The sequence below is a fragment of the Pelodiscus sinensis genome, chromosome 8, assembly GCF_049634645.1.
Source record: "Pelodiscus sinensis isolate JC-2024 chromosome 8, ASM4963464v1, whole genome shotgun sequence".
NCBI classification, from domain to species: domain Eukaryota; kingdom Metazoa; phylum Chordata; order Testudines; family Trionychidae; genus Pelodiscus; species Pelodiscus sinensis.
This window is the reverse complement of record NC_134718.1, coordinates 67,246,720-67,273,313: the sequence shown is the minus strand read 5'-3', so window position 1 is coordinate 67,273,313 and position 26,594 is coordinate 67,246,720. Positions and strand designations below refer to the sequence as shown.

The window sequence follows — 26,594 nt, the reverse complement described above, 5'->3', positions numbered from 1 at the left end:
GACTCAAAAATCGCTGGATGTCTGGCTTGGCATAATTTTTCCAAACTATGCTAGACTAAGGGGAAAGGTTTTTTTTTTAAAGCGATATATACTCGCTGCTCATTTTAACTGTCTTAACAAATCTGTACTACACATGGGAGCTAAGTGTTATGTACTTGAGTGTCACTCTGTGAGGGTCTGGTGATTTGTGGGCCAAAATTGCTCGTGTCTGAAAGCCCTTAAGAGGTGCTAGAGCATTGTTGATATTTGTCAAATCCACCATTCTGGAGGGCAAGCTAAACCTGATTGTTTCAGAAGAACTGTTTAGAGGCCGTTTTGCATTAAAACCATCTGTTCTGAGAAATTCTTCAGTTATTTGAGACCGGGCAATATTATTTTTTGGGGGAGAGGGAGGAGATTTGTTTACTAGTTATATCCAACAAAATCTGGAGTCCTTAGTTCTGAAACCAAACTAAATAAAATTGAGTGTGACACAGACTGCCATGATTTCTGTTGGACTCTTTTTCTGGCAATGAATGAAGACTTAAGAAACCTTGAGATGTCATCAGATTCAGCTCCTTGGGCTGAGACAAGACCAAGTAACATAGACCATCCTTGACAGGTTTGTCCAGCTGCTCTTAAAAACCTCCTGTAGATTTCACAGCCTCTCTTGGAAGCCTATTTCAGATCTTAACTATTTATGTCAGGCATGTCCAAAGTCCGGCCCGCGGGCCAATTGCGGCCCGTGTTCCGGTTTAATACGGCCCCACAGGTAATTTGGCAATATCTATCTTTTATGGCCCCCAACTAATCCATATGTATTGAGATGAATACATTGTAAAATCTCAGTTAATGTCAGTTGGTCTAAATCAGTTATAAATATATTTGGACACAACATGTATACTTGGTGTTATGTTCCTGTTCATATTTTTTGAACTTAAAAGTTGACAGACAACCTTTATTACCAATAATATGTAATGTACTTTACAATGTTCCTGACATATATTTCAGCTTCTTGGATTTTTTTTTCATCTGGCCTTCAGATATGAAAGGCAGAGTGATTTAACACCTGTTTAGATTTGTCATCCATGTGACGAAATGAAAAGTATGCTGTTTGCAATAAACTTTGCATAAAATAGTTAATTTGCATTTAATTTTAATGGTTCAAAGAATGTCAGGCAAAATGGTCGGCCCTCACGCATGTTCACTTCATCAAATCTGGCCCTCTTTGAAAAAAGTTTGGACACCCCTGATTTATATGGTTACTTTTTCTTAGTTTTAACCTCAAATCTTCCTGGCTGCAAATTAAGCTCATTACTACTTCTCCATGACCTCTGAAAGTAGGAGATCTATTGATCCTCCTTCTTTATAACAGTGCTGTATAACATACTTGAAAACTGTTATCAAGACTTTCTGGTAGTTTTCTGTTCTCAAGACTGAAGTTTTTAAAACTTTTCCTCATAGGTCATGCTTTCTAAACCTTTTGTCAGTATTTTGCTCTCCTTTGGATTTTATCTCCAGTTTATCTACATTTTCCCTAAGTACCCAGAATTGGACACAGTACTCCAGCTGAGGCCTTGTAGTGCCAAGTAGAGCAGGACAATTGCCTTCTGGGTTTTGAATACAGCTCTTTTGTTAATACAAAACAGAATATTAGCCTTTTTTTTGCAACTGAATCACATTGACTGATGATCAGTTTGTACTTTCCTGTAATCCCAGATCCTTTTCAGTAGTACTGCTACCCCGTCAGTTACTTCATAGTTTGTAATTAAGTAGGAAAAATCAAATGCACACGTATAATGTTTTGCTCTTGTCTTTATGGAATTTTATATTGTTGATTTCAGATCAATTTAATACGTATTCAAGGTTGTTTTGAATGCTAATCCTATTTTGCACAGTGTTTTCAACCCCTCCCATCTTGTCGTCATTTTATAAGCATACCCTTCACTCCATTATTCAAGTTTATTACTGGAATAATAATTATAATTATAATAAATATTATACTGGATGCAGGTCCCTTCTGGGGCCCTACTATATATACCCTTCCCGGTTGAAACAAAACCATTAACAGTAACAAGTCACCGGGACCAGATGGTATACACCCAAGAGTTCTGAAAAAACTTAAATGGGAAATTGCGGAACTATTAGCTGTGGTTTGTAACTATCCTTTAAATCGGCTTCCATACCAAATGATTGGAAGATAGCTAATGTGACGCCAATATTTAAAAAGGGCTCTAGAGGTGATCCTGGCAATCGTCAGTACTGGGCAAATTAGTTGAAAGTATAGTAAAGAATAAAATTCTCAGACACATGTATGAATATAATTTGTTGGGGGAAAGTCAACATTGTTTCTGTAAAGGGAAATCATGCCTTGCTAATCTCCTAGAGTTTTGAGGGGGTCAACAAACGTGGGCAAGTGGGATCCAGTGGATACAGTATACTTAGATTTCCAGAAAACCTTTGACAAGGTCCCTCACCAAAGGCTCTTAAGTTAAGTAAGTTGTCATGGTATAAGAGGGAATGTCCTTTTGTGAATTGATAATTGGTTAAAAGACAGGAAACAAAGGGTAGGAATAAATGGTAAATTTTCTGAGTGGTGAGAGGTAATTAGTGGGGTCCCTGAAGGGTCTGTCCTGAGACCCATCCTATTCAACTTATTTATAAATGATCTAGAGAAAGGAGTGGGGTGAACAGTGAGGTGGCAAAATTTGCAGATGATACCAAACTGCTCAAGATAGTTAAGACCAAAGCAGACTGCGAAGAGCATCAAAAGATCTCATCAAACTAAGTGATTGGGCAACAAAATGGCAAACGAAATTTAATGTTGATAACTGTAAAGTAATGCATGTTGGAAAAAATAATCCCAACTATATATACAATATAATGGGAACTAATTTGGCTACAACTACTCAAGAGAAAGATCTTGGAGTCATTGTGGATAGTTCTATGAAAACATCCACTCAGTGTGCAGCGGCAGTCAAAAAAGCAAATAGAATGTTAGGAGTCATTAAAAAAGGGATAGAGAATAAGACAGAAAATATCTTATTGTCTCTTTATAAAACCATGCTACACCCACATCTTGAATACTGTGTACAGATATAGTCACTTCATCTCAAAAAAGATATATTGGCACTGGAAAAACTTCAGAAAAGGGCAACAAAAATGATTAGGAGTTTGGAATGGGTCCCATATGAAGGGAGATTAAAAAGAGTTGGATTCTTCAGCTTAGAAAAGAGGAGACTAAGGGGGGATATGATAGAGGTCTATAAAATCATGACTGGTATGGAAAAAGTGAATAAGGAAAAGTTATTTACTTGTTCCCATAATATAAGAACTAGGGGCCACTATATGAAACTAATGGGCATCAGGTTTAAAACAAAAGGAAATTTTTCTTCACTCATCACACAGTCAACCCTGTGGAACTCCTTGCCAGAGGATGCGGTGAAGGCTAGAACTTTAACGAGGTTCAAAAAAGAGCTAGATTGATTCATGGAGGTTAGGTCCATCAGTGACTCTGAGCCAGGATGGGTAGGAAGGGTATCCCTGGTCTCTGTTTTTCTGGAGGTAGGTGACGGGAGGGATCACATGAGGATTACCTGTTGTGATCCCTCCTTCTGGGTCTTCTGGTATTGGCCACTGTCGGGAGACAGGATACTGGGCTAGATGGACCTTTGGTCTGACCTCAGTGTGGCCGTTCTTATTGATAACTTCTCTGAGTATCATCTTTCAACTAGAGATGTTAGTTAGTGCGCAACAGAATAGTTGAGTAACTGCATGAATTCTTATCGGTTAGTCAACTGTTCTTTAGTCCTTCCTGTGTCAGTGGCAGTAGTGGAAGGTGGCAGCAGCTCCTGTATGTGGGAGTCCCAGCTCCCCATGGACAGAGGCTGCTGCTGCTGCAGGGTGTGTGGGCTGCTGTGAAGCCGCCTCTGTTTTGTGTGACCCAGGCTGGCCGCAGACAGAGGCTGGTCCGTCGGCAGCAGCCCGTCTGCGGGGAGCTGGGATTCCCTACAAACAGAGGCTGCTGCCAGAGACCAGCCTTTGTTTGCGGCAAGCTGTTCTGCGGGATGTGAAGCAGCCTCTGTCCGCGGGGAGCTCAGACCGCCCTCCTCCCATGAACACGAAGCAGCCTCTGCCCATAGCAAGTCTGGGCCCACAGTGGGCAGAGGCTGCTTCGTGGCAGCTTCCTCTGTCCCCACTCTTCTCTCTCTCCTCTATGCTGCTGCTGCAGCGGGGCAGGTGGGAGGCAGACAGCACCACGGAGCTAGTGCGGGGGGGGAACTGACTTTTAAGCCAGCTCCCCACCAGCTCTGGCTCCCCCCTCCCCACCTTGCCTCTGATACAGAGGCAGCAAGGCAGGTGAATGCCAGTAGTTGAGAAGATTAACGGATAAGCCTAGGTTTATTGGTTAATCGTGTACTCAACTACTTGTTTACATCCTTACTTTCAACCAGTTGTACACCTCTTATAGTAATTTCATCTAGGCCACATTTCCTCAGCTCATTTATGAGAATATCATGTGGAGCTTGGTCAGAAGCCTAACTGAAATCAAGTTATATCACATCTGCTCCTTTTCTTCTATCCACTGGACCAGTAATCCTGTAAAAAATCCTATCTATCACCTTTGCAACTGTTGACCATGAGGTACTGTTGATTCACTTGATAACAGTCTAAGGTAAGTGAGATGTTTAGTGGCTACATTCTTTTCTTTTTGAGAGGGCCCAAAGTGGTTAGTACTAAGCCCTTGGTCACCAACCCGTCGATCGCGATTGACTGGTCGATTTTGGGGGCATGACCAGTTGATCACAAGGTGTTCTTCCCCTGCTCCCCATTCTCACCCCCAAGAAGGAGCCCACGCTGGCACTACCTCCTAAGAAAATGGAGGTAGCGCTGGCTTCCTGCAGCATGGGGAGGGAAGTCCCACAGCTGTGCGCCAGATCCAGCATTTCAGGAAGCATGCGGATGGCTTCTCCCCTCCTCCAAACAGCCAGCGTGCTTCCTGAAAAGCCGGGTCTGGCATACAGCTGGGGACTTTCTTCCCCGTGCTGCCTGCCTGCATTCTTTCCTGTGCCGAGGATGGGAGGTGGAGGAGAAGTCCCGGGCTGTGTGCTAGCTCTGACTTCTCAGGAAGCGTGCACGCTGTTCCTCCCTCCCCTCCCCCCCCAAAACAGCAGGCGTGCTTCCTGAGAAGTCAGAGCTGGCATGCAGCTGCAGGAAACTCTCCTCTCCTCTTGCGCAGCAGGAAGGCAAGCAGCTTGGGGAAGGAAGTCCCTGGCTGCGCACCAGATCTGACTTGTTAGGAAGTGCACTGGCTGTTTTGGGGAGGGGAGGAGCAGCACGCGCTGCCGGATCCTTAGGTACCAGCCGAGCTGTTCCTGCCCCCTGCCCAGATACCCCAACAGCACCCTCTCCCTGCCTAGTCCTCCTTGAGTACCCAGCACCCTGCGCAGGGTCCTACCAGCACCCTGCCTCAAATCCCCACCAGTACCTTGCGCCTGCCCCTGGCCAGACTCCCACCTCTCCCCTGCCCCCGCTAGCATCCTGCCCTGGTCAGACACCCACTAGCAACCTGCTCCTGCCCCTTCCTTCCTGGCCAGACGCCTACCCCCAGCTTGCTCCTGTACTCTGTTTTCCACTAAGATTCTGCACTTCCATCCCACTCAGTAGCAGCCCTGTCCTGCACACAGGATCCCTCATTTTTGGTCCCACCTCAGTTTGTAGAGGGGCCCATAAATTCCAGAATAGTTCACCTTTGAACCCCAGAATAGTTAATCTTGCCTGAGGTCTTGAGCCTCAGTCCTACCTATTCTTCTCCCCCCATGATGCTGGAGTGCCAGGGGACTGTGGTGTCTCAGTTGGGGCCACATCAGAGAGGCTTGAGGGGCTTTGGAAGGGTTGGGGTTTTATTTGGAACTCACTTGTGTGGTCTCCAACTGATTTTTCTGTGGGTCAGTGACCTCTGACTCAAAACAGATTCCCCATCCTTCTCATAAATAAAGACAATGCTTAAACATTGAGTATTTGAGAAATTTTATTTAAAAATGAATCCTGGCCAACAAGCCCCCAATTTGGGCCAAGCCCCAATTTGGCTGCAGCATAACACTCCTGCACCCCTCTCCCTGACCCCAACCCTGAGCCTATCATGCACCAGAACCCCCTGTCCTGAGCCTCTCACATCCCCAAACTCCTGCACCCCCACATTCCCAGTCTTCTGTCACAACACTCCTGTCACAACACTCCCAGACTGCAAATCTGTGTCCTGAGCCCATCATACTCCCAATCACCCTGCCCTGAGCCCATCACACACCCCAATACAAACGCCTGCACCCTCATATCCACAAGCCTGTGGCTTGCTCAGCATCCCAACCCTCCACCTGACCCCAATGCTCTTCAGCCTGGAGCCCCCTTCCTGAGCCAGGATCCCCTTCTCCACCTCCTCCTGCACCCAAATTCCCTCCCAGAGCTTGCGCCTCTCACCACTTCCCACATCGAAATCTCTCATTCCCAACCCAAAGTCCATACCTCCTATCTCAACCCAGTGAGAGTGAGTAAGGGCTGGGGGACAGCAAATTATGGAGACAAGGGGAACAGAGAGGGCAGGGCCTCAAGGAAGGTGTGAGGTCTTGGGGAAGGGATGGGGTAGCTTTTGGCTTGCCCTGACATTTAAGAACTGATCTTGGGTGTAAAAAGGTTGGAGACCACTGTACTAAGCTATTTCCTATCTTCCCTGGGGCATCTCTTGTGTGACGGTTCCAGTCTGTTAACTTTCTTATTCTCATTTTGTATGGTGCCGCTAATAAGGAAATACTGGCTATGATGTCTTAGTAGCTGGGTGAATCTTAGCTTGATATTTAAACTTAGTTGGTTGCGTCAGTTGAGAATGTGACGTAGTCATTGCCTACTGTTTCCTAGCATTTATTATTCCTGTTTTGTCAGGATTTTTTAGGGGTAGAATCTGAATGGAGCTTTTGTAGTAGAAGAAAAGATTGTGTTGGTAGTTTGAGAGGATTTTCCTAATCTTTTTAACCTAGTGAGTTTATGTATGGTTTTAGTGATTGTATGTAAGTCCCAGAATAGGTGTTTTTTGTCAATTTTGAATAAATACAGGTGGCTACTGGGGTCAGAATACTGGAAAGGAAGATTCCAACAAAACTATTTTTTTACAAGCAGTTTTGCTTGTACAGTAAAACTCCAGTAGTCTGGCATCCAATAGCCCGGTGCTCCTGATAGTCCAGCATCAAAATGGCAAGAGCCTAGTGAGTGAGCTTTGGCAAAAAATGAGTCACAAGGTAGCAGCAGTTGAACTGAGCAAAAAGGGTAAAAAAAAGGCTTAAAAAAACTAAAAACTACAGTATACTGTATACAGTATGTCAGGGGTGTCCAAACTTTTTTCAAAGAGGGCCAGATTTGATGAAGTGAACATGCGTGAGGGCCGACCATTTTGCCTGACATTCTTTGAACCATTAAAATTAAATGCAAATTAACTGTTATGCAAAGTTTATTGCAAACGGCATACTTTTCATTTTGTCACATGGATGACAAATCTAAACAAGTGTTAAATCACTCTGCCTTTCATATCTGAAGGCCAGATGGAAAAAAAAATCCAGGCAGCTGAAATATATGTCAGGAACATTGTAAAGTACATTACATATTATCAACTTTTAAGTTAAAAAAATATGAACAGGAACATAACACCAACTATACATGTTGTGTCCAAATATATTTATAACTGATTTAGACCAACTGACATTAACTGAGATTTTACAATGTATTCATCTCAATTGAAAAAAAAACTTGCCTACACTAATGTGAAGGGTGAAACTGAGATCTGGACTGCAGCACATAGGCTAGGTCTGGTTCAAAGGCAGTGGTTTTGATGCGCAAAATGTCACGCAGGTGAGAGTCACTTAGTCTTGTCCTCACGCGGTTCTTGTTAAAGTTCATAGCAGAGAATGTCTTCTCACACATATATGTTGAGCCAAACAAGCTCAGCATTTTCTTAGCCAATGTTCGAATCTCTTGAAACCGGCTCTTATCCAGTTGGCGGTAAAAGTTCACAAGAGAGAGCTGTTGGTGACGATTGCGTAACTCGCTGTCACAATGCAGTTCAATGAGCTCGAGCTGCAGCTGATCTGGAGCATCATCGGGGTCAACAGAGAATGGAGAGGAGAAAAGGCTGATCTCCTTTTCAATAGCTGCAAAATCCTGAAAGCGCCGTTTAAACTCACCAGCCAGAGATGCGATGTCTGCTGCATACCTGCTCGTTTGCGCACTGATATTGTCCTGTGGAAAACTGTTCATTATTTCCTGCAACGCTGAAAAATGTATGGTATTGGGCTGTGTTTGTGACAACTGCCTTATGAAAAGTTGCAGCTTTGTCCCAAAGGCTTTGAGGTGTGAATAAAGCTGGTTCACCGCTGCATCTTTCCCCTGAAGACTCGTGTTCAGTACATTCAGATGCTTTATGTCAACTAGAAACCCCAAATCAGCCAGCCAAATAGGATCAGATAGTTCTCGCATTGGTTGTCCCTTTGTTTCCAAGAATTCTCCGATTTCCTTTCTGAGAGAGTAGAAACGCTGCAGTGCAGACCCCCGACTGAGCCATCTTACATCGTTGTGATATAAAACATCTTCGTATTCAGCCTGGATGTCCAGTAGAAACTGTTTAAACTGGCGGTGGCACAGGGCTTTAGAGCGAATAAAATTAATAGTCTTTAGCACCGGTTTCATAACATGATCATATTTGAGATGTTTAGCACAGAGAACTTGTTGATGAATGATACAATGGAGTTTTAATAGCTTTGCCTCCTTCTTCGATCACCTTGTTACAGATTAGGGTTGATAATCCACTTCGTTCACCAACCATGGCAGGTGCCCCATCAGTAATAATCCCAGTAACTTTGTTCCAAGGCAGTTTCATGTCATCTGTGGCGGAACTAACAGAAACAAATAAATCTTTTCCTCTTGTTTGGTCCGTAAGGCTCTGGAGGTCAAGTAGCTCTTCAGTCACATTCATTTCATCGTCCACCCCTCTCATAAAAATCAGCAACTGAGCTGTGTCAGATAGATCCGTGCTTTCATCACAGGCTATTGAAAAGAAATCAAAATCCACTCCTTTGGATGTCAACTGTCTCTTAATATCTGATGAAATCTCTTCAATTCTCCGTGCTACAGTGTTACGAGCCAGGCAAATGTTGGCAAACTCTTGCTTCTTCTCGGGACAGATATTCTCAACAATTTTCATAACGCATTCTTTGATAAAGTCACCCTCAGCAAAAGATTTGCAATTTTTAGCAATTAACGTTGCCACCTCATAGCTCGCCCTTGTGGCATTTTCATTTGACTCACGGGCTCTTATGAAAAATTTCTGTTGTGACATTAAAACAGCTTCAAGTTGCTTCAACTTTTCACTGCGGTCGTGCCCTGTAAGCTTGTCGTATGTGCTATGTCTCGACTGGTAGTGTCTCTTGACATTAAATTCCTTATAAACAGCCACAGTCGCTTGGCATATCAGACAAACACAGTGATTCTGTATTTCAGTGAAGAAATATTCCACTTTCCACCTGTCCTGGAAGCGGTGGCCCTCACTGTCAACTTTCCTTCTCTTATTTACAGTCGCCATTTTTTTAAATTGACCAGAAGGGGAAGGGATAATGTGAGCGCAGTGCCAGAGGTTTAATACATTGCCCAAGTAATACACTGCACTAATACACTGCCCAACAAGAATTCTCTTGCCTTTGTGGCTGTTTGTGGCAAAGTGTCTAATGATGACCTCCGGCAGCTCCACGTGCCTGAGCCCGCCAGAAAGCTGACAGTGCGCAGGGCCAATCACAGATACTGAGATTGAGCAGCTGCGGAGTCCGTCCCTGATCTCAGCAGCTGTGGAGTCCGTCCCTGCACTCTCAGCCCCAAGGTAGAGGGCCTGCAGGGTCAGAGGCGGGCGGAGAGCGCAGGGCACGCTGGCCTCACGGCGGCCCGGGGGCAGGGCGAACCCGCAGCCAAGCGGGAGAGTGGGGCTGTGGACGTGCCCTACAGGGCAGACTTTAGGACCGCAGCGGCCGCCATGGATGGCGGCGGCGCAGCCAGAAGCGGCGCCAGTTCAGAGGAGCGCCGGGGAGCCAGGAGAGGGGGAGGAAGCGGGGGCTGTCCCCACACTCTCAGCCCCAAAGCGGAGTGCAGGGGCAGGGTCTGGGACCGCGGCGGCCCGAAGCGGCGCGCTGCGCGCGCCAGTTGAAAAAAGCACCGGGGAGCCAGGAGAAGCGGGGGGCCGTATTAAATCCGACCGCGGGCCGGACTTTGGACATGCCTGCAGTATGTATAATAAAAAAGGTTAGGAACACTTTATATACAGTATATAATGTATACAGTATATAAATAACCATCTTCTAGTACCTCCTGATAGTGAGGCATATCTGATAATCCGGCACCACTTCGGTCCCATAGGTTCCGGATTATCGGAAGTCTGCTGTATAATCTGTTTTTCTTCCTTACTTCAGCAGTAAGAATTAGGGATGTTAAAATGCATTTGTTTTGGTTACATGTTTACATGCGTTAGCCACCTTCTTCCCCCCCCCGTCCCCCACTGCCTCTGTATTGAGGGGCAGCAGAAGGGAGCCATCTGCCCCCCTCCCTCGCATAGAACTTCTGATTTAGAGGCAGCAGGGAGGGGGGTTAGATGGCTCAGTGGGAGCTGGTGTGCGTGGAGAGCCATCTTAAAAGCCAGCTTCCCGTGCGTACTGGCTCCCACCTGCTTCCCTCTCTCCCATGCTGCTGCCTCTGTATCAGCCAGGAGCTGCTTCAGAGGTGGGAGTGGGCAGTGGTTATATGCGGGGTGGCAGTCAATTCCCTGGGAGCCGGTGTGTTCATCAGTTAACTGTGCACATAATTACTTTTTCACATCTCTAGTCCACACTACAGTAAAACTCCATTAGTCCGGCATCCAGTGCTCCGGGACTCCTGATGATCCGGCACCATCAGGAACCCGGAAGTGCTGGGGCAGCTGGACAGGCTTCCCCCATTCAGCTGCTGCTGAAACTGACCAGCAGCTGAATCGGGGAAGCCGGGAGCAGAGCAGCTGGGGTGCTGCCGGGTTGGTCTCGTAGCGCCAAAGGACGGCGCTGCGGGACCAACCCGGCAGGACCCCAGCTGCTTTGAATCCCCACTCCTGGGGCAGCTCTGGATGCCTGGGGCAGAGCAGCTGGGGTGCTGCGGGGTTGGTCTCGTAGCGCCACCCCTCGGTGCTGCGGGACCAACCAGGCAGGATCCCAGCTGCTCTGCCCCAGGGGTCCCCAAGTCAGCGGCTGCTGAAACAGATCAGCGGCTGATTCCAGGAAGCCTGGGGCAGAGCAGCTGGGGTCCTGCCGGGTTGGTCCCGCAGCGCCGTCCTTTGGCGCTGCGGGACCAACCCGGCAGCACTCCAGCTGGTCTGCCCCAGGCGTCCCCAAGAGCAGCTGGAGTGCTGCTGGGTTGGTGCCGTAGCGCTGCCCCTCGGCGCTGCGGGACCAACCCGACAGCACCCCAGCTGCTCTATTGCAGGCATCCCCGATTCAGCTGCTGCTGAAACTGACCAGCAGCGGCTGAATCAGGGATGCCTGGGGCAGAGCCGGACTATCGTAAGAGGGGGCTATGAGGGGTCTGGGGTGGCATCCCCTCCCATCCCTCTCCAGACCCCTCATAGCCCCCCCTTCCGATAGTCCGGCATCCCCTGGGTCCTAAAGGTGCTGGATTATCGGAAGTTTACTGTACATTGTGTTGATGGGAGATGGTCTGCTGCCAGCTTAGCTTCTGCTTCTTGGGGAGATGGAATACTGACGTCAGTGAGAGAGTGCTCTCCCATCAACTTACCGTGTTTTCACCAGACACGCTAAATCAATGCAACTGCCTCAGGTGCAGCCTTTGCTAAAGTAGTGGGCCAGCACAGACAAGCCCAGAGTGTCACGGCTTAACACAAGATGCAACATATTTAGGATAAGCAGTTAACACAGATTCTATGGGATTATTTCTGATGCATATTTGTCATTTACACCTTGGCTCTGAGATGCCACAGAATAAGCTCCAAGAAGAAAGTATATAATACACATTAAAACTTGTCACGAAACAAGGATATTCCACCAGAAAAGTACATCATATCATGTAATGGGCTACTCAGATACCCAACAAGAACCTGCTTCAATACAGGGGAAAAATTCCTCTGACTGCGCACTCCTAGTTGTCACTCTACACTTGAATCCATACGGATTAGTGCCTTCAGAGAACCCCCCCCATCTTGCCAAGCTCATCTTCAGAAGCAAGTGGCCCACAAACTAGGACCCACCAAATCAGAGCAGCCTTAGACCCTTCAGAACAACAGATATAAAACCTGCAGCCATATCTACACTGCTGCAATGATTACTATCCCACATTATACACCTTTCAAGATCCATGAGTCCTGCACATGCTTATTGCTGCGTGTGGCAATATTCATCCAGGGCACTAAATGCCCCCGTAACAACGATGTGGGAGAAAGCAGAGAGTCTGTACGCTCTTGAATGAACTCTCTCATAAAAATAAGACAAAAAGCACCTTGTCTCCTATCGGCAAATGTTTTTGACAAAATGATTGCTCCATATCTAACCTCTCAGTTCTCATTCTCAAAGGAAATCTGCACAGAATCTTGAAAAGATGAGCCTGGGAGCTTCAATTCATAACTCTCTAGTAGACACTGATGGCCTTAATAAAGACACTGGATTTATGGCTTATTACAATAATCAGTAGTCTATTAACCTCCTTTTTTGTCCTATGATTGCCAGGGTGTTAATACTCCACTTCACCTTGAATGGTCCTTTGCAGTATATGTTAACTACTTATACTAAATAATCTGAGTACCTTTTCCAGATATGAAGTACTGTTCTATGCAGCTCAAAAACTTGTTTCTTTCATCCACAGGAGTTAGACCACTAAACAGAATACTGCTTCTACTAGGGGTGTAAAATATTAAATGGTTAAATGGCTAACCTCTAAGTATTAAACTTACTGTTAACCCTCCCTCATTCACCTACCTCCTTCTGGGTGATAGTCAGCTGTTAGAAGCCCTACTCTGGGCCTGCGTGTGAGTCTTGAACAGATTCTCCTGCAGCAGAGATGCCTATTGGGCTGGCAAGAGATGACTATGGTAACCAGAAAGGGGCAATTCTCGTGAGAGGTCACTGGGAGCCAGCACCATCTTAAATGGGTAAAGTCATTATTAACACGCTTGCCTAGAGGGGTTTTTGCACTAGCAGCAAGGAGGATTGTCTGTCCAGTAGGGATGTTAGCATGTAGTCATGTACATGATTAACCAATAAGCCTGGGCTATCGGTTAATCCTAATGACTACAACTCCCCCGTGCAGCAAGCGGGGGAGGTAGGAGCTGGTGCCTGTGGGGGACTGACTTTTAAACTGGCTCCCCACATATGCTGGCTCCTGTGAAGTTCCCTGCTTCCCTCTGCCCGCCTCTGATATAGAGGTGGCAGGGGCAGGTATAAGCTGGTGCTCATTGAGAGCTGGTTTTTAAGTCTCCCCCCTCCACATGAAAATGTGTATCTGCTGAAAAATTCAGTGGTTAGACATTTACCAAAAAAACACTTTTGATGACATCTCTACTGTCCAGTCATATTGCCCTGAGGGATGATACTTACACAGACCCATGGGTGATGATCTCTATGGAAAGATTCCACATGGTAGGCCAAGAAACACCTAGTACAGGGAAGCAGGACAGGCACCCTGCTTGTTGGGATGCTTTGTGGGGAGGCAGCCAGACTGGCAGGTGTAGTGTGTTTAAGGCCAGTGGCCAGGCTGAGGCTGAGGCTGCCGGCCCTGTTGGGGGGTAAAGTAGTCCCTGGATTCCCCTTGGGTATGTCTACACTAGCCCCCTAGCTCTAACTAGGGAGGCTAATGTAGGTATTCGAAGTTGCAAATGAAGCCCGGGATGCTACACGCGGCAGTCAAACGTTAACTCGAACTAAGTCCTTAGTTTGAGTTAACTATTACACCTTGTGGATTTTTCTCTTCCTGTCTGGAATATAGTTGAACTATGTAAATAGTAGAAGATCTGAGGAAGTGGGTCTGGCCCAAGAAAGCTCATCAACTAATAAACCATCTTGTTAGTCTTTAAAGTGCTGCATAGTCCTGTCTTTTGTTTCAGCTAGACCAGACTAACACGGCTGCATCTCTGTCACTATTCTATGTAAATAGTAAGCGGTAGTGTATGGATTTTTCACAAAAAGGTTAATGTAAATCAGGGATGGGGAGCCAACAGCCCATGAGCAGGATCCGTCCTGTGAAGTTTGGGTTCTCATTCCTCACAGCGGGTCGAGTTGGCACTGGCACTAGTGCACCAGACCTCTGCTCCCCAGACCACCCACCCCCTGCCTGTTCCTTGCACCTCGCTTTTCACCAAGCTCCCCACCCTCAGCCAGCTCCTGCTTCCTGCCCAGAAACCTATTAATTTGAGTTAAAAATTTAAAATCTTGTACATCTTTAAAAAAATAACTAACTTAATTTCCTTGATTTTTGAAGTTTATATAATCTGTTTACCCATCAGGTTATCATCCAGGGCTTTCGAAGCTACAGAGATCAGACTATTGTAGATCCCTTCAGTTCAAAACACAATGTCATTGGTAAGTTCTTCTTGTATACATTTTACTATATCAACTAGCGTTACCTCATTATTTTTGATCAAAGGTTAAGTTAGTGGTCTTCATGATTTTTGATAGCCATTCAGATTTCAGAGGCAATTGTGTATATATTGATTAAATTTTGGATCTGTTCTCTCCAGTAATGTCACTGATGGATTATAGGACCCTTTTTACTTGAAGAAAATAGAATCATGATATATAGTTAATTCAGTTTTAATTTTGCCGTAATGACCACTTTTTCATTTCCTCCAATCTTGCAATGAGGTGTAGGTGGACCCATTACCTATAAAGTGCTCCATTTTAGTCAGTGAAGCTCCACACGGACACAGGGGTTTATGTGCATGGAGTTTGTCAAAGAATCAGGGCTATCCTTTAAAACTGACAAATTTGAAAGAAAAATGGGTAGTAATATTGTTGTCAAATAATGTTTAATGGTTTAAGTGTGAATATATACCAACATGAAAAATCTAGCAGAAATGAGCATTTGGTAATTTAATTGTATGTGTAAAGAGCTGAGTGAATTCATATATACTAGGGATATTAAATATCGTGTGTTAGGGTAACCCTTTAACTCAGGACTGGGCAAAATGCGCCCCACTAGCCACCCGATCTGGCCCGTGTATGCTGCAGGAAGCCCCAGGAAGGCTTCCTGCTTGTCCTCCCCCCCCCCCCCCCCCCCCAACGCTGCGAAGGAAAGCAGCTGCTGGGCCTCGTTTCTCTTTCCTCCAGTTATTTTTCTCATGCTTTTAAAATCTAATTTCTGAGTTTTGGCCTTCACAGTGGTTATATGGTTACCCGTGTTGCAGGCTCTGCAGTAGAAAGCTTAGATGTATAAAGCAGAGCCCTCAGTGAAGCCTTCACAGGAGTGGGACCACCAGCCCTTGCCAGCCTGACTCTTGGGAGGGAAGCGAGCAGAGACGCCTTCTCCCTAGGAGTGGAGTGGGAAGCCCTTGCCTGCCCAGCTCCCAGGGAGGAGGCTTCACTTAGTGTAACTGGCACCATTAACCGATAAGCACCTGTTAAATGATTAGTTGTTTACACTCAAACTTCTCTAATATGTACACATGTTGAAAAATACAAACGATCCTTAAGAACTGCATATATTGTACCCAGTTATAAAAGAGGGGTCATTATTTACACAATTTGTTCTTAGAAAACATTGAAGGATACCATCTGTTGTCAAAAATTAGGAAAATAATAACTTGTTCTGATTGTTTCCAACTTGTAACTAAAATGTAATTATTTGCAATAGATCATTTCTCAGTGTTCTGTTGCAAATAATTAAACTGCATTCTTAACTGTTAATTGTTTTCATTTAGCTGTATAAATTGTGACCTGATAATCAAGTGTTCTACTTTAGTAGTGTTTTTTCTATACAACCAGTCACTTGTACTGAATGATAAACTAATACACATTATCAAACTCCTCAGGTGTTTCAAAATAAACCTTCCATAGCATGTTTGTCCTTTTGTGTTCGGAATGTCTTAACTTGGCTAAGTTGTAAATCTGAGTTGGTTTGCATTTCCCTTTGTTACATTTTAAATAGGAATATGTGGTTCTCTAAGAGTTGTGTGGTGGTTTCCCCATCAGTTTGGTCTAGATTTCACTAACCCATTTTATTTAATTATTCAGTGTCTAGTTGTTTAATGGAAAAGATTTTTTTCTTAAATACTCTGAATTTGTTTTTTTGTGTTCTAGTTGTTGTTGAATTTTCATTATGTAGTAAAACCAACATGTTAATTGAAGTGTGGTCAACAGAGGTCTTGTAGCCAAACTAACTATGGGTGAGAATGGAAGTATATTAGCATAATTGCATGTGCAATGTAACAGTGCTTGCTCCTGTCTTGTGCATCTTGAGTCTCATTCAAGAAGAGTTTAAAAAAAAAATCTAGTTTTGTTTTTAAAAGAAAAAGTCAAATTATTATCTCTTAAAATGTCAGATTAATGTGATAAGAATATTTACATTTCTTGATTTGATTATCTGAAACTGTATGTTGGTGTAGACCAAGTTGCTTATGCAAATAGTTTTGATGCTGCTTTAATTCTAGTTCCACGGTATTTTTCAGTTGCAAAGAAATTCATGCGTCAGCAAGCTGAGGACTTTGATCCCTTGCATACAACAAATATCTATCTCAGCATATAGCAGTGGTCTCCAACCTTTTTATGCCCAAAATCACTTTTTAAATGTCAGAACAAGCCAAGATCTACCCCATCCTTCCCCCAAGACTCCACCCCTTCCTTGAAGCCCAGCCCTCTCTCCATCGCTTGCTATCCTCCTCTCCATCGCTTGCTATCCCCAGCCCTTATACACTCTCAGGGTATGGCCACACTGCCGCTTTTTTTTCTGATTCTTCTGTAGAAAGAGGTTTTTCCATCATTTGGCCTTTCTAGACTGGGCCAGATATCAGGAAAAAACCCTTCTTTCAGAAGCCTCCTTATTCCTTGTGGTACGGGGAATACAGAGGTTGCCAAAAGAGCACGTTTGCTCTTCCACTAAAAAAAAAGCGGAAGAACAAATGCGTCCTTGGATGCAGAAGTGTTTTTCTGGTATCCCAGAAAAAACTTCTGCAGTCTAGCCGTACCCTCACTGGGTTGAGACAAGAGGTACGGGTGGGAACGAGGGATTTGGGTGTGGAAAGGGGTGAGAGGTGCAAGCTCTGGGAGGGAATTTGGATGCAGGAGGAGGTGGAGAAGGGGATTCTGGCTCGGAGGCTCCAGGCTGAGGAGTGTTGGGGTCAGGTGAAAGGTTGGGGTACTGAGCAAGCCACAGGCTTGTGGATGTGGGGCTGCAGGAGTTGGGTTGGGCTATGTGAGGCGATCAGGGCAGGGAGGTAGGGAGTATGATGGGCTCAGGACACATCTGCAGTGTGTGGATGGTGCAGAAGTGCTGTAGCAGAAGACTGGGGATGTGGGGGTGCAGGAGTTTGGGGATGTGAGAGGCTCAGGACAGGTGGTTCCAGTGTATGATGGGCTCAGATTTGAGGTTCCGGGGGTGCTGCAGAAGTGTTATGATGCTGCGGCCAGATGAGGGCTTGGTCTCAGTTAGGGGTTTGTTGGCCAGGCTTCATTTTTAAATAAAATATTGTCAAACACAAAAAGTTTCAGCATTGTCTTTTATTTATGAGAAGGGTGGGGAACCTGTTTTGAGTCAGGGGTCACTGACCCACAGAAATGTTATTTGGGGCTACGCAAGTGAGATGCCAAAAAAAACCACCTTCTCCAACCCCCCCCCCCCCCCCCCAGCCTCTCTAATGTGGTCCCAACTGTGCTGATGGGAGCAGGGGACATGGGACAAGGTGCTGCAGCAGGGGACAGGTTGTTGGTGGGGGCAGGGAACAGGGAGTTCCTGGCGCACTCCAGCTCCGGGGACTCCTACCTTCTCCCCCTCGCAGGGGAAGCACATTCCAGAACTTGCCTGCTCGGAGGCATCCTCCTCCTTCCCCCTCTCCCTCTTTCTCTCCCCCCCTCCTCTCCTTCTCCCAGGAAAGCATGTCCCAGCACTTGCCTGCTCTGGGGACTCCTATTCCCCCCGCAGAGGAGGGAAGTTTGGGCGCACCTCCTCCAGGGAAGTCCCTGGCATGCCACAGACTTGGTTCTGGTACCGCACTGACTATTTGGGGGAGGGGAAACAGCCTGAAACCCCGGAAGTGGCACGCAACTCCCCACTTCCATCCACCCCATGGGAAGCTGGTGTGGTAGACAGTGGGGCTTCTTGGGAGTGGGAGGAAATGAGGGAACTCCCGAACGCCTCACAATCGACTGTTCGGGCCCTCACGATGGACAGGTTGGTGACCATGGGCATATAGACATAAATCTATTCTTGTAAAATATACAGGATTGAAAATGAAGCATCTAAGAAATAGATCCACGGTTAAAACTGATGTAACCTGGACATATGTTAGTAGCAGAAATACAAAGAATGACTATTATAAATCGGTTTGGTTTAATATAACTGTTTTGGGTATAAAATGTTCTTATAGGTTTTGTAGATCACCGTTATTTGTCTATTGGGAGAAAGAACAGCCGCTGGTCCCAATTCCCTGTCAATCTTGTTCAGGTAATGACTCTCTGATCCATGCTGTAAGGTTACTTGATTCCTGGAAGATGGTATTTAGTCCAGATCTACTAAAGCTGATTTCTTAAATTCCTTTCCAAAGAGTCATGTATTGTCATATTACTTTATTTAAATTCATGAACATTTCTGAATTTATAATTTTATTTTTCATATTTAGTGGGAAGAAATGGATCTGGGAAAAGTAACTTTTTCTATGGTACGTATTGTGGATGCCACGTGTAAATTAAATGACCTTGAAATCAATAAACTTCTTTTCACTTTTACTTTATGCACTTATTTAGTTTCTCATGCGTATCTTTTACATTGCAAAATAGGGGCAGGGGAGGGGAAGTCTTTAAAAATAAGATGGGGAAAATCAAGTGTGTGTAGTATCAGTTAACGCTTTTAACTGAGTAAATTCTAAATTGTTGGTGTCATTTTAAAAAAAAAAACAGACCACCCCAGAGTGTGTTAGATTGAATAAGGCAGCTTTTTGGATATCTATTCTTCCCTAGAAGATGGAGTGTAGGGTACAGGTTTGCTTTGAGAGATTGCATTGATGCAAGACTCCCCATCAGGGAACATAATGGGGCCCTGATTCTTGGGATTCCGACTTAACCTGCTCACCCCATTGCTGGGGTTTGCCATCCTGTTGTTCCTGCTTTCTCTCTGTGGCCACTGCCTGCTTCCTCATTGTGCTTTTGTCATTTTTGACTACAACTTGTGGGACTAGCAATATGCTTACTATCACTTATGCTGCCTTGAGACCACATCTGCACTATGATTTTTTGGAAATATTTATCACTTTTTCTAACACCAGTGTCAATTAATAGTGAATATAGTAATAGCATTAGTATACACAAAGCTCCAAGTGCTGGCTGGAGTTTTAAACATCGTATGTTCTAAACCTGCACTCAGCAGTTAGGTTATAAAAAAGCACACTGAGTAATGCTCTTAAAAGAAAGAACAGACCTTTTGTATTGTTGCATTTTTTTTTTTTTAATTACAGCAATTCAGTTTGTCCTCAGTGATGAGTTTAGTCATCTTCGCCCAGAGCAGAGACTGGCTTTGTTGCATGTAAGTGAATTTAAAACAAAAAACCCCAAAAGAATGTAATATGTGTTAAAGTATTTTGTTGTTTTAAGGTAAGCAGCTGTCTGAAATAAATGAATGAATATACTTAAAAACAGTTCTTGTTGAAAGTGTGTATAGCTGCTTTTTCTCTGTGCCTGCTGGCAAAAGTTACTTTGGTATAAATTAATCATAGAATACTAGGATTGGAAGAGACCTTGAGAAGTCATCAAGTCAAGTCCCCTGCCCTCATGGCAGGACCCACTACTGTCTAGGCCAGGGGTCTCCAAACTTTTCAGCCCGAGGGCCGCATTAACTATCAAACAGCAGTTCGGGGGCCGACTACACACTTGAGGTCCAAATAAAAAACAATCAAAACATGGATGTTGTTTTTAATTATTTATTTAATATTATTTTATTCAGTTATTATTTAATAACACATTGATACACTACACATGAACACCTGTATTAGTGTGAATGGTGAAATTGTTTCCTGGATGCCAAAATAGCAGACATTTCTGGCTTTGCGAATCCGTTTCTCCCGGAAGGGGGGGGGGGGCTTTTCCCCCTGCTCTCCCCTTCCTCTGCACGCTGTCCTCCCCTCCTGCTTGCCACCGCTCACTCCTTCCCCCCCCCCCCCCCCCCCGGGCGGAAGGGGTCACCTTTTTAAAGTTCCCGCCGGGGTTCACGTTCCCCCGCACGTCGCCGGGCGGGCGTTACCACCACCGTCCATCCTGCCCCCTGATTGGCCGGCTGCCCTGTCAGTCTGGGCGGGGGAATGCCGCCCGTGCTAACCCCCGCCCCCTGCGCCGTTTGCCGCCGCGCGGCCGCTTGTCAGCAGAGCGGCCCGCTTCTCCTGCCCCGGCGCGGCGTGAGTACACGCCGCACACCCCTGACAGGCCCCCCCCCCCCCCCGCGGCAAGAAGGTCCCGTTCGGCGGCGCCCCAGGGACGGTCTCCACGGGCTGGATGAGAGGGCCTCGTGGGCCGCATCCGGGCCGTAGTTTGGAGACCCCTGGTCTAGGCCATCCCTGATAGACATTTATCTAACCTACTCTTGAATATCTCCAGAGATGGAGATTCCACAACTACCCTAGGCAATTTATTCCAGTGTTTAACCACCCTGACAGTTAGGAACTTTTTCCTAACGTCCAACCTAAACCTCCCTTGCTGCCGTTTAAGCCCATTGCTTTTTGTTCTATTTTCAGAGGCCAGGAAGAACAAGTTTTCTCCCTCCTCCTTTTGACACCCTTTTAGATACCTGAAAACTGCTATCATGTCCCCTCTCAATCTTCTCTTTTCCAAACTAAACAAGCCCAATTCTTTCAGTCTTTCTTCATAGGTCATGTTCTCTAGACCTTTAGTCATTCTTGTTGCTCTTCTCTGGACCTTCTCCAATTTCTCCCCATCCTTCTTGAAATGTGGCACCCAGAACTGTACACAATACTCCAACTGAGGCCTAATCAGCGCAGAGTAGAGCAGAAGACTGACTTTTCATGTCTTGCTCACAACACACCTGTTAATGCATCCTAGAATCATGTTGGCTTTTTTTTTTAACAGTGTCACACTGTTGACTCATATTTAGCTTGTTGAGCAAAATATAATATTGCTGCAGTTCTATAACCAGTGATTTTTCTAAATTAGAATCTGAGTTTAATAGGGAATCTTCTCTTCAGCGTATAAACCTAACTATATGATAATATGGTCAGTCAGGAAAGTTGCAGTTCAATAGAACCTCAGAGTTACAAACACTAGAGCAGGGGTGGGCAAGATCTAGCCCGTGGTCTGGATGTGGCGCACAAAGCCATTTGATCCGGCCCGCACCCCACCTTGCTTCCAGGCCAATTGAGACCCAGAGCAGGGGAGTGCACAATATCCCCCACACCTCACAGGGACACGCAGCACCAGGGGGAACCACCATCTGTTCAAAACAGCTGGCAGTTCCCTTTAGGCTTCATACACCCCATCAGGGTGGAGGCGGGAGATTTTGTGCGCTCGCGCACCCTCAAGTCGGTTGGGACTTGGGGGCAGGGAAGTGAGCAAAGTCTCCTCCCCCCACCAGGGGCACGTGACTCCAGAGGGAACTTCCAATTGTTCAAAACGGTTGGCTGTTCCCTGCAGGTGCCACATGGCCCTCGCAGAGCGGATCAGGTGCAAGAAACCTCATGTGCTCCTCTGCTCCATAGGGGAGTGTGCCAAGTCTCTTTCTCCACCTCCCTTCCCCCCCCCCCCCCCACCAGTGACGTGGCGCATAGAGGGAACTGCCTCCTTCTGCCCGAGGCACCGCCCCTTCTGCTTGAGGCCCTGCCCCTTCTGGGGCTGGCCTGCCACCACTACCAAAATTGGTGAAGTGCTCTCCCCAGAAATTATTGCCCACCCCTGCACTAGAGTCACGAATTGACCAATCATACGACATAGTCAGAGACACAGACCAGTCCAGTACTGTTAACTGCTGCTTTCCATTTTTACTTTACATTTTTCTTCTGGATAGTAAAGTTTCAAAACTAAGTCATTGTTCAACTTGTAAAAGTTTTGAAAGAACAAACATGTTTTGTTCAGAGCTACAAACCTTTCAGAGTTATAAACAACATCCATTCCTGGGATATTTGTAACTGAGGTTCTATCATACTACAAAATATTAATGAAATAATTTATTTTAAAAGTATTTTGAGTTCTGTATCTTCAATTTCATCAAATGTCTACAACTGTGCAGCAAACAACAGTATACAATACACTTGATGCACATTATGGTATAGTCTATAATTCCTGCAGTGTAGACAGAGGACACAGTGTACATATATGACCTTTTGAGGCACACACTTCTCGTCTATTTTCAGAAATGTAAGTTTAAAAATTATTTAATTAGTAATGTGTATTTATGAACTTTTAAATCTTTGAGAAATTAAGACAAACATTTGCATTTTAAATCTCTCTAACCAATATAAAGATCTTCTTTTTTTTCCCTTTAGGAAGGCACTGGTCCTCGTGTTATTTCAGCATTTGTGGAAATTATTTTTGATAACTCAGACAACAGATTGCCAGTAAGTTTAAAAACAATTATAGAAAAATACATAATTTTATTAGACTACCTTCTTAGTTATTTGATTCTCCATAAAAGTGATTCTCTTTTGGACCAGTTTTACAGTAAATATGATTAATCATAGATGACTGTTCCAAGTGGTTAAATTTTGTACTTCTTGTTTTCTTAAGATCGATAAAGAGGAAGTTTCGCTTCGCAGAGTCATTGGAGCCAAAAAGGACCAATATTTCTTAGACAAGAAAATGGTGACGTAGGTACTTCTTTTCTTCTCCCAAATTGAACTGAATACACAATATTGTAAAGTGTGGTGGATTTATTTAGAATGTATTTATATATTCTTTTTGATTAAATGAATTTATAATAAGAGTATTGCTGGCAAAAGAACTTAGTATCAGTAGAGTCTGCTAATAAATAGATCTTTATTTTTAGTCCTTGGATAATATCTGAGCTGTGACTGCATTGAATTTGATATCTATTGATCTACCCAGTTAATTTAATAGAAGAAAACTCCTGTGTATTTCCAAAAGTCACTATTTTTTCAGACTAAATTGACACATTTTTAAATTAAATATTTACCATTTATACAGTTTGAACATGAAGAAGCCATTTGCTGTATGACCAGTTAGGGGTCAGTTTCTATAGACGCTTTGTGTCAGATTCTCACATTAGGCCTACTCAATGTGATCAGGACTGGTAGGAAGTTCACTACTCCTGGTAGTGCTTGTATGTTGAGATGTTAGTACAGGAAGAGAATAACTCCATTAGAATCAATGGAAGAACAATACATTTCAGTTTTTACACTGGAACCTGTTTTGAAATAACTTTTTAAATATGCATATTTGTTTTTTCTTCAGTTTTTTTCTTCCTAGTCAAATGGCATTCAGTAGTTTTAAGGCCACCCAGAACTAACATACCCTAAACTTTCACAAAGTATTCTTCTTTCTACTCCCATCTTCTCAAAAGCAAGGTTCTCTGCTTTAGCATCAAATTTGGCATTGACTTCTGCTCCACACAACTGTGTTGTAGTTAGTGAAATTGTACAGGTTGTAAATGGCACAGAATTTCATCCCAAGTCCTCTGGTCCTAGCCACTTATGAACTTAAAGCTTTCTCTTACTTGTCTTTTGTCACCCTGAATGTATGACCGCCAGTAATGCTTAGTAGAGATGTGGAGCACCTTCTCTAGGGTTTCACATAGTGCTCTCAAATGTGCATGAAGAAAATTATTTTTGAAAAAACCAGGCCTTTATATATCAATAAGACTGTTTCAGAACAGACTCCAACTTACATACAAACAGAAATAGTAGTCACAGGCTGACCTAGTTAATTATTGGATAGCATTAATGCTGTTGCATTAATTGTATAATCGTCAGCAACTTGCTTTCAATAATTGAAAATAGGAAAAGAAGAAAAATTTTATGCTAAATTCCAAACAATTCTTTACAATATCAGTTTTTGTTACCTATCCTAGCCTGCTGTGGTGTGAGATGTGCCTTTCTTAGTTGTAATTGCTTCCAGCCCCGTTTATCTTGCTTAATTTCTTTCTGATTTATTCTTTCATTTATTGTTCATCAATTTGGGTTGTAATACATTATTAGATATTATGTATAGAAACTTCTTTGAAGAGCGTCTGTAATGAAGAGCATGTATCACAGGCAGTATTTGTATTATCTTCTTTGTAGGGTTAGCATTGTTTTGCTGAATCTGAGTTGTCTTGTTTGTCATATGTAGTGGTTTTTTTTTAACAATTATATACTTACTATTTGAGAAATATGATTTACAGGAAAAATGATGTGATGAACCTTCTTGAGAGTGCTGGGTTTTCTCGCAGTAATCCGTACTATATTGTCAAACAAGGAAAGGTAAGATTGATTATCACAGATAAAAATCAAATTACTCACAAAGTTCAGATTTTTTTGGAGGACTACAGTTTAACTTAATTATTGCAAATGAATAGTTTAAAAGTAAAAAGAACACCTTATTAAATAGAAATGGCTAGTTCTTTCTGTGCACTCTTACTTTGCAAATGATTCTACTCCACTTTATCAATTTTTGTTTTGTATTTCTAAATATTGTATTTTGCAGTTCAAAAAATTTTGGAAACTTGTTTTACAGAAATGTTAGTATTTAACTTGTTTGACTTTCATTGTTGGATAAGACATGACTTCCAGTTATCTGTATTCATTATTTTGACTTCATAATCCTAAAAATAGTTCTTTTGACCAATTATTGGAAAGCTCATTACTCATTTTATCGGAAAGCATTTGACTAGTAAGCAAAACTGAAAAAAATTAGAGCATTATCAATAATTCCAGTTTAGGAACATAATATATGTTTTCGTTCCCCAATCTGCCACGTTCTGTTGTACAGCAAATACAAAACTTGAGTTAAAATAATTCTGTGCTATTGCAGGCGTCAGCCTGCATGAATCCTATTGTAGGTTAAAAGCTAAAGTAGGTATGCTATTCTTCATGCTTTGTAAAAATTGAAAACATTTATTTACACATATACTGTAAGGATGCAGCAATTTAACAAATTTATACTGTGTCAGATTCACTATTATTCAATAGAATCTTTCACCATTCTTCATCAGAATTTAGAGTCCATATGCAGTTTCAGGAATTTTAGAGCACCAGGTGCTGAGGGATTTTTTTTGTTTTGTTTGGCATAAACATGTTGAAGTGTATGTGGTTTTATGGAAATAGGTAAAATAAAAAGTGGCTTTGCAGCAACACAATATTAATGTTCAGCATTGAGAATCTTTGAAAATCTGTTTAAAGTAATACATTTTCTCCCTTTTGAAGTCTAAGAAATACTGTCCTAATGTGTTTCACTGAAGTCTGCTTGCATTTGAAATTCAATAAAAATGAATTATAAGCAGAATCATAAAAATATACAGCTTCCTGTCTAATTATTTTTAAAGACAATCTCTCAAAAGGAGGAAAATAGGATAAATTAGAATTTCTAATTTTCTGAAGGGGGGAAAAAGTCCTGGAGAATTGTATCCTTAAGCAAGTCTATATCAGAAATTGGCGTGGTGGATTTTTAGCTCAGTGCATCATACTAGCTTGATTTTAAGCATGATATCTTACTGGAAAGAGTTATCAGGTCTGTTGGTAAAATAGGTGAGAATTAATGAAGTTCTGCTGTAATCATTGCTATCTAAAGAACATGATGTTCAGAATGTAATCTTGTTTTTATTTTCTTGAATTCTTAGATCAACCAGATGGCCACAGCTCCTGACTCTCAGAGACTGAAGCTGTTAAGAGAAGTAGCTGGTACCAGAGTGTATGATGAGCGTAAAGAAGAAAGTATTTCTTTAATGAAAGAAACAGGTAAAAATAGTTCTCTTTATCCCCCATGTTTCTTTTATATAACAAGTGTCTTGGTTCGTGCTGCAATAGTTCCATCAATTTCAAGGGTTTACAATTTGCTTGTTAAAATTATTTGATTTTTTTATTTGTAAATGTTCAATAAACTTGAGTTAAATTATTTCTTTTTTTCTTACACTCTGAAGATCCCAAAGGACTTCACAAAGTCTCTATGAAACACCTACACATGTATCCTACTGCTAGATTGCAGGTGGCAGTTAACCAGTACATAGCATGGTGCATTAAAGTGGTGAGAAGGGAAATTTTAATCCACTAGAACTGTTAAAATATGTAACATTTTTCAATAAAGCTTGGTGGTTATACTTAGAAACTTAAAGCCAGCAGATTCAAAATTAGGACCATAGCATCATGTATGCTACTGTGACTTGCTACTTTATGCTCCAGAGTTGCTTTTTTCTTTTTAAAA

General features: G+C 43.5%; 1 protein-coding gene across 1 annotated transcript in view; it reads left to right on the top strand.

The window, feature by feature from the left end:
* SMC3 (structural maintenance of chromosomes 3) overlaps window positions 1–26,594 on the top strand; it is a 71,003-nt gene that overhangs the window by 889 nt on the left and 43,520 nt on the right. The window contains exons 2-8 of the mRNA XM_075935490.1: window positions 14,540–14,615; window positions 18,866–18,904; window positions 19,697–19,764; window positions 22,727–22,798; window positions 22,968–23,047; window positions 24,580–24,658; window positions 26,014–26,131. Of these exons, the coding sequence (XP_075791605.1) occupies window positions 14,540–14,615; window positions 18,866–18,904; window positions 19,697–19,764; window positions 22,727–22,798; window positions 22,968–23,047; window positions 24,580–24,658; window positions 26,014–26,131 (532 nt within the window). The remainder of the gene's footprint in view (window positions 1–14,539; window positions 14,616–18,865; window positions 18,905–19,696; window positions 19,765–22,726; window positions 22,799–22,967; window positions 23,048–24,579; window positions 24,659–26,013; window positions 26,132–26,594) is intronic.